The following is an 8,409-nucleotide window of genomic DNA, read 5'->3' as shown; positions in this document are numbered from 1 at the left end:
GCTCTCTTTTCTCTGCTCTCTGTTCTCTGCTCTCTGTTCTCTGTTCTCTGCTCTCTGTTCTCTGTTCTCTGTTCTCTGCTCTCTGTTCTCTGCTCTCTGTTCTCTGTTCTCTGCTGTCTGTTGTCTGTTCTCTGCTGTCTGTTTCCTGTTCTCTGCTGTCTGTTCTCTGCTCTCTGCTCTCTTTTCTCTGCTCTCTGTTCTCTGCTCTCTGTTCTCTGTTCTCTGCTCTCTGTTCTCTGTTCTCTGTTCTCTGTTCTCTGCTCTCTGTTCTCTGTTCTCTGCTGTCTGTTGTCTGTTCTCTGCTGTCTGTTTCCTGTTCTCTGCTGTCTGTTCTCTGCTCTCTGCTCTCTGTTCTCTGCTCTCTGTTCTCTGCTCTCTGTTCTCTGTTCTCTGCTCTCTGTTCTCTGTTCTCTGTTCTCTGTTCTCTGCTCTCTGTTCTCTGTTCTCTGTTCTCTGCTCTTTGTTCTCTGTTCTCTGCTCTCTGTTCTCTGCTCTCTGTTCTCTATTCTCTGCTCTCTGTTCTCTGCTCTCTGTTCTCTGCTCTCTGTTCTCTGCTCTCTGTTCCCTGCTCTCTGCTCTCTGTTCTAAGTTATATGCTTTCTGTTCTCAGTTATATGCTATATTTTCTCTGTTCTCTGCTGTCTACTCTCTGCTCTCTGCTCTTTGTTCTCTTTTTTCTGCTCTTTGTTCTTTTTTCACTGCTCTCTGTTCTACGCTCTACGAATTCTGTTCCCTGTTCTCTTCCGTCACTCTCTGCCCTCTGTTCTACGCTCTCTGCCCTCTCTGGTCTTTGTTCTTTGTTCTCTGTCCTTTGCTGTCTAATCTCTGTTCACTGCGCTCTGCTTTTTGTTCCCAGTTCTCTTGTCTCCGTTCTTAGTTCTCTGCGCTCTGCTGTCTTTTCTCTGCTCTCAGTTCTCTGCTCCTTGCTCTCTGTTTTTCATTCCTTTCCTTGCTTTCTGCTCTCTGTTCTCTGCTTTCTGTTCTTTGCTGTCTGATCAGTGCTCCCTTTCTGTGTTCTCTGTTCCCTGCTCTCTGTGCTCTGCATCCTGCTCTCTACTTTCTGCTTTCAGTTCTCTGTTCTTTGCTCTCTGCTCTGTTATCTGTTCTCCATTACCAGCTCTCAATTCTCAGTTCTGTTATCTTTTCTCTGTTGTCTACTCTCTGTTCTTTGCTTTTTATGTTCTCTGCACTCTGCTCCCTCCTCCCTGCTCTCTGATCTCTGCTTTCTGTTCTCTGTTAGTTGTTATCTGCTCCTTATTTTCTGCTTTCTGTGCTTGCTGTCTGATCACTGTTCTTTGGGCTCTCTTTTCTGTTCCCTGCTCTATCTTCTTTGCACTCTGCTCTCTCCTTTCTGCCTTTTGCTCACTGCTTTCTGTTTTCTGTTTTCTGTTCTCTGTTCTCTATTCTCTGTTTTCTGTTTTCTGTTCTTTTCTCTGTTTTCTGTCCTCTGTTCTCTTCTATCGGTTCAATGTTCTTTGTTCTTTGCCCTCCGTTCTCTGCCATTTGTTCCCTGTTCCCTGCTCTCTGCTCACTGTTGTCTAAACCTTGATTCCTGCTCTCTGATTTTTGTTCTCTGCTCTCTACTCTCTGCTCACTGTTCACTTCTCCGTGCTTTCTGTTCTCTGCTCTCAGTTCTCTGCTTCCTGCTCTTTGTTCTCTTTGTTTCTGCCCTCTGCTCTGTTCTCTGCTCTGTTTTCTGCTCTCTGTTGTCTGCTTTGCTTTTTACTCCTTGCTCTCTGCTTACTGTTCTCTGCTCTCTCTTCCTCATTATCCTTTCTTTGTACTCTGCTCCCTGTTAGTACCACATGACAGCTCAGAGGATAAGATGGAGCAAGAGACACTGTTCTTTCCTACATCCTGCTGCTTTTCTCTCCTCCATCCCTCTGCTCTTCTCTCCTCCATCCTTCTCTCCTCCATCCTGCCCCTCTTTTCCCCTCCATCATTCTCCTCTCCATCCTACTACTTTTGTCCTCTCCATCCTTCTCTCCTTCATCCTGCTGCTTTGTTCTCTTCAATCCTTTTCTCCTTTTCTGCTTCTTCTATCTTATCCATCCTTCTCCCCTCTATCCTGCTCCTTTTCTACCCCTCATCCTTTTCTTTACCATCCTTCTCTCCTCCATCCTTTTTTCCTCTATCATGCTCCTCCTTTCTTCTCCATCCTTCTTCCCCCCATTCTTTTATCCTCCAGTCTGACCTGAGTCTTCTTTCAGGATTCTTTTGGCGTAGCAGAGGAAATCATGGTAAAGGTGGTCTTGAGCAGAGGAAGTCTACTGTCCACAGACAGGGGGAGGTTGTGACTGACTGTATTATTCTTTTGTCCTCTCAGCGCCAAGATGCCAGAATCATCGTGGGTTTGTTCTATGAGACCGAGGCACGCAAAGTCTTCTGTGAGGTAACCAATTCATCCACCAACCAAAACCTCTTGGGACTCCAAAGACACTTCACAGAAAGCCCCAAAATGGACTTTGTGTGATCTGAGCTTCAGTTCAAAGTCAGGTTTATTCCAGACTGAGCTTCAGCACACATGGAGGGGTCTGTGAGGCGTGAACATCTCTCAGTCAGAACTCATTTACAGCAGAATAAACCCACTTCCTAGAGTTTACCCAGAGCACAGCTTAAAGCATCACACAGACACCCTAACCATTCAGTCCTTTCAAAATAAAAGCCTTCCACCAGTGATATGATCGTCTGTCACTCTGCAGGTCTACAAGGAGAAGCTGTATGGAAAGAAGTTTGTGTGGTTTCTGATTGGCTGGTACGCTGATAACTGGTTTAAGATTAAAGACCCGTCCATTAACTGCACGGTGGAGCAGATGGCGGAGGCTGTGGAGGGTCATGTGACCACCGAAATCGTCATGCTCAACCCTGAGACGGTGCGAGGAGCCTCCAACCTGGTGAGTCAGCTCTGGTAGGGTGTCTTTTTGATCTTTTGTAGTGATACCCTAAGGGTTATACTCAGAGTCTTATCTTAAGAAAGACCCACAGCTGCAAAGGCTGCTGGGGGTTTACAGTATAGGCCTGGATGCAGGTTTTACCCTGCCTAACCTGTGCTGCTGCTTACTCTGAGTGTAGGGCGCTTTGTTAAGTCTCCTACAGGGTCTGCTCCAGGTCCAGGTGTCTCTGTTCTGTCAATAGCCCTGTTACTCCTGTACCCTCCTCTCAGACCTCTCAGGAGTTTCTGGCCAAGCTGATGTCAAAGCTGGGGGGAAAGAACCCGGAGGAGACTGGAGGTTTCCAGGAGGCCCCTCTGGCTTATGATGCTGTGTGGGCTCTGGCTCTGGCCCTCAACAAGACAGTAGGGCCCCTGAGGGCAAAGGGCCTTCGGCTTGAAGACTTCAACTACAACAACCGAGTAATCACAGCTGAGATCTACAGAGCGCTCAACACCAGCTCCTTCGAGGGGGTGTCGGTGAGTCCAGACCAGGAGAAAGAGGGAGAAAAAGAGGACAAGGAAGAGGAGTCCTTCCTGATGTTGTCTGTCTCTGTGTCTTTCAGGGTCATGTTGTGTTTGATGCCCAGGGGTCCAGGATGGCCTGGACTTTGATTGAACAGCTTCAAGGTAAGGAGCCCAGCAGAGCATTCTGTTCCTGTCAAACCTTCATCTAACAACCAGGGCCGTCTGCAGGTCCAGTTGCTACACAAACTAGACCAGCAGTCCTATCGTACTGTTACGGAACAGCCTGTTTTAGCGTAGCATTAGCCACATGCACCAATAATCACACAGTTCACTGATGACACCATGACAGTGAGACAGGTGCAGATAATATCATATGTTGAGGGAACCACCTGGAAAACCCCATCCAATAAATTCAAACTGTGCTTGCCAACCACCACTGAAGAGATGAAGGGGAACATTTTTCAGCGGAAGAAATGGAGATTTGACTAATACCAGGATCTGCAACCTGCGGCTCTGGGGCCTCATACGGCTCTTTGACTCATTTGCAGTGGCTCCTTGTAGCTTTAAAAAAATATAATTGAAATAAAGAATTTGTTCAGTTCATCACTGTTCATCATTTCTATGGGCAGGTTTTCTAGGTGCAGTCAAGTGGTGGAAGGAGTCAGGTTCAGGGGTCTCAGTATCCTATCTTTGCTTTTTGCAGATGATGTGGTCCTGTTGGCCTCATCAAACACTGACCTCCAGCTTGCACTGGGGTGGTTTGCAGCTGAGTGTGAAGCAGCTGGGGTGAAGACCAGCACCTCTAAGTCTGAGGCTATGGTTCTCAGGTTGAAAAGGGTGGATTGCCCAGTTCAGGTTGGGAGAGAGTCTTTGCCCCAAATGGAAGAGTTCAAGTGTCTTGGGGTCCTATTCACAAGTGAGGGGAAAGCAGAGTGAGTGATTGACAGATGGATCAGGGCAGCGTTGACAGTGATGCAGAGGCTGTACCGGTCCGTTGTGGTGAAGAGAGAGTTGAGCCAGAAGGCAAGGCTCACAATTTACCGGTCAATCTACGTTACGACCCTCACCTTTGGCCACGAGCTGTGGGTAGTGACCGAAATAACAAGATCACTGATACAAGTGGCTGAAATAGGCTTTCTCCACAGGGTGCCTGGGCTCAGCCTTAGAGATAGGGTTTGGAGCTCCGACATTCGGGAGTGGCTCACAGGCTTCTCTAGTGAGGATGCCTCCCCGGGGAGGTGTTTCGGCATGTCCTACTGGGAGGAGACCACGGGGTAGACCCAGGACAAGGTGGAGAGATTATATCTCTCGACTGGCCAGGGAACGGCTTGGTTTCCCCCCAGAGAAGCTGGTGGAAGTGGCTGGGGACAGGGGCCATTGGTCTTCGTTAATGGCACTGCTGCCCACGTGACCCGGACCCAGATAGGTGGTGGAAAATGAGATGTGATGAGAATAATAATTCAGTCAGGAACATTCTCGTCATAGATTACCCATTTATTGCCAAATGGATACAGTTAGAATTGGCGTTAAAGCTCTGCTTTTCAGAGTACTCCCTGGGTTAGCCGAGCAGCCTGCTCGAGCTTTCCAGGGAGTGCATAGCAGACCCCCGCATACATACAGATCAAATGGATGCATACAGATCAATAAGATACACACATGAGGCTAAATAGGAGGAGGCTGGGGTGGAGGTGGGATTATTGATACAGCAGCAGCTGAGCAACAATGAAGTAGCAGGAATAACTGAGAGTGAAGACGTGATTTAAATACACCGCCTTGTTGTTAGACACACGCTGTGATTGGTTAAGAGGAGGAGGTTAGAACATCACCCTGTCAGCTGATCACAGCTGGGCGTATGACTTCTGTGTCCTGCATAAACCTATGTTAACTCCATTAATAGTAAAATAATAATACTAAAAAATATATTTTTCTTCCAGAGGGTATCGATGATTAGAGACACTTAATAAAATCCTGCGTTAACATTTAGTTGAACTAAATCTTCATCCCATCTGTCAATAAAGCCTGCCACCGCTCTACTTCAACTCCTACAACATCAACAGCCCACCAACTTTCCATGCACCTGTGGCTAACCTCAAGTTTTACAGCCCTGGGAAGATAACTACATCTACAAAAAGACTCATCTGGAAGAAAAGACAGATTTTAATCTTGTGTAAATGGATTCATTTAACTGCCAACAGCAAACATATAAATGCTTGATATTTTGTGAAGTATTACACTTTTTTACATTTCAATTTTCCAATTTTTGCAAATTTCATAAATTTCAAAAATGTTTTGAAATTTTTTTCTCTGTTTTTTTTTTGTTTGTTTGTTTTTTTATTTCAAACGATCTCCATAAATTTGGACTCTGGTAACTGCCATTTTAATCCTTCTTGACAGCAGCGTTTGACAATGTGGGTCACACAATCCTCATGCCCAGAATAAAGAGGACCTGAATACAAGGCAGCCAATATCTTTAAATCAACACAACAATCAGATGATAGAAACATTCATGCCAGGTGTATTAAATTTATTAAAACTTCAACCACACCCCATCTGGAATCGCTGGGGAGATGGATTTTTTTTACCTATACTGCAGCCAGCCAACAGGGGGAGAAGTTTTTGTGGAGACTTCAATTCGAGCCGAAAGAGATGATGATGTCCATTTTTTTTAACAGTTTATGGATTAAACATGGATGGATTTCAACTTATTAAAATTGAATGAAGAAAAAACTGAAGTTTTTCTGTTCAGTCACCCTGACCTGGTTCAGGTCTTTACCAGTTCCGTTGGATCTCAAGCACCTTACATAGGGTCCCATGTCAGGAATCTTAGTGTAATTATTGATGGTGCTTTAAAACTTGACAGACAGGTCAGCTCAGTTGTTAAGGCCAGCTTTTTTTTCAGCTGAGGCTTCTAGCCAAAGCTAAATCATACTTAAACAAGGAAGATCTCGAAAAAGATGTTCATGCCTTCATTACATCTTGCCTGGACTACCGTAACTCCTTGTACGTCGACATTGAGCAGTCATAGCTCAGCTGTCTGCAGCTCATTCAGACATCTGCAGCTCGTCTTCTCACTGGGACAAAGGAATGCAAGCACATAACTCCTTTACTTTCTTCTCTGTGCTGGGTCTACACAAAAAAATTATTTGTTGGATGAACATGATTTTATTAAGCCACCCATATTCCATTAAAACAAACCAAGTTAAGTCAATAAATGTTGGCTGGGTTTTTTTTTTTTTACATGATTGAATTGCTTTCATTAGCAAGACCTAAATTTGTTAAACCAACTAGTTGTAAATATGTTGAGTAAACAAAATAATTAACTTGTTGAGTGGACAAAGAAAAAACTTGTTATGTTAACAAAGAAATAACTTGTGGAGTGGACAAAGAAAAAACTTATGTTAACAAAGAAATAACTTGTGGAGTGAATGTTATAAAGTTGTGGGAGGAATTTCCACCTGATTAAATTGCTTTGATTTAGCAAGACCTCAATTTGTTTAACCAAGTAGTTGTAAATATGTTGTGTGAACATAAAGTATTTGCATTAGTATTACTTATTTGGAGTGTGTGGGTCCAACTTAATTTGAGAAGTTGTTACAACATATTCTTAGGTAAGACATTTGAACCATGAGTGAGAAGGGTACACAGTGGATATAAGACCTAGCTTTACATTGAGCTATGTTGTACGTTGCTTTGGAAAAAGGCAACATAGGCTCTCTGTGCACCACTGCATGGACTGGCTGTGTAACCTTAAAACACTTCAGATTAAACTTGGCCAACAAAGCTTAACCTTTCAACACATTTTGTTTTATAAACATCAAACAAACTGTAAAAATCAGTGGGTACATGGGCTGGGCCATATGGAGCACAGACAGTTGGTCTGCGCCCAACGATCACAGACAGCAGGTCTGTGCCTAACAAGCACAGGCAGCTGGTCCACGTCCCCGGAGCACAGGGGCGCAATACAAATAAAGGCTGATTGATTGATTGATTGATTGATTGAACTCAGGCCCGCGCCAGTGGAGCACAGACCGTAGGTCCATGCCAGTAAGGCACAGATAGCTGGTACATGCCTGCCAAGTACCTTCTCAACAGAAAGTGGATTGTTTCCCATCTCATCAGGATCTTGCACCCTTCAAAATGGTGCCCACATTATCCAGGTTGTCCTCTGGCTCTGCTCGCTGATAGGGCCTATTACACATTACTGCCACCTCCTGCTCTGGAGAGGTGTCACAGATGGGATTCCTACCTAAACCAATTAGGTTGAGTTAACATAAAGTAATCTTGTAGTTGCAATGATATTGTACATCATGCTAAAACAACATGATTTGGAAATTATTTCCATAATTTTATTATGTTCATTAAACTTATTTCTTTGTTCACTCAACATATTAACAATTAGTTGGTTTAACAAATCTAGGTCTTGCTAAATGAAAGCAATTTAATCATGTTGAAAAAACACAGTCAACATTAATTGACAACGTGGTTGGTTTTAGTAGAATATACACTCACGGGCCACTTTATTAGGTTAACCCTTGCTAGTACCGTGTTGGACCCCCTTTTCCCTTCTGAACTGCCTTAATCCTTGGTGGCATAGATTCAACAAGGTCCTGGAAACATTCCTCAGAGAGTTTGCTCCATATTGACATGATAGCATCACACAGTTGCTGCAGATTTGTCGGCTGAACATCCATGATGAGAATCTCCTGTTCCACCACATCCCAAAGGTGCTCTATTGGACTGAGATCTGGGGACTGTGGAGGACATTTGAGTACAGGGAACTCATTGTCATGTTGAAGAGATGATTCCAGCTTTATGACATGGAGCGTTATCCTGCTGGAAGTAGCCATCAGAAGATGGGTACACTGTGCTCATAAAGGGATGGACATGGTCAGCAACAATACTCAGGTAGGCTGTGGACTTTAAACCATGCTCAGTTGGTACTAAGGGGCCCAAAGTGAGCCAAGAAAATATCCCCCACACCATTACACCAGCAGCAGCAGCCTGAACCGTTG

At 44.5% G+C, this 8,409-nt stretch overlaps 1 protein-coding gene across 3 annotated transcripts in view; it reads left to right on the top strand.

Moving 5' to 3' along the window:
- Window positions 1-8,409, top strand: part of gabbr1b (gamma-aminobutyric acid (GABA) B receptor, 1b) — a 234,129-nt gene that overhangs the window by 166,538 nt on the left and 59,182 nt on the right. For all 3 annotated transcript variants that reach the window (XM_074686667.1, XM_074686666.1, XM_074686668.1), the window contains 4 exons: window positions 2,327-2,392; window positions 2,703-2,894; window positions 3,164-3,409; window positions 3,496-3,559. In XM_074686667.1, coding sequence (XP_074542768.1) covers window positions 2,327-2,392; window positions 2,703-2,894; window positions 3,164-3,409; window positions 3,496-3,559 — 568 coding nt within the window. The remainder of the gene's footprint in view (window positions 1-2,326; window positions 2,393-2,702; window positions 2,895-3,163; window positions 3,410-3,495; window positions 3,560-8,409) is intronic.

This window comes from Halichoeres trimaculatus, unplaced genomic scaffold (assembly GCF_033239565.1).
Source record: "Halichoeres trimaculatus isolate MK-OKI-2021-1 unplaced genomic scaffold, fHalTri1.1 fHalTri1_scaffold_14, whole genome shotgun sequence".
Taxonomy (NCBI): Eukaryota; Metazoa; Chordata; class Actinopteri; order Labriformes; family Labridae; genus Halichoeres; species Halichoeres trimaculatus.
This window is presented reverse-complemented; position numbering and strand designations above follow the sequence as displayed.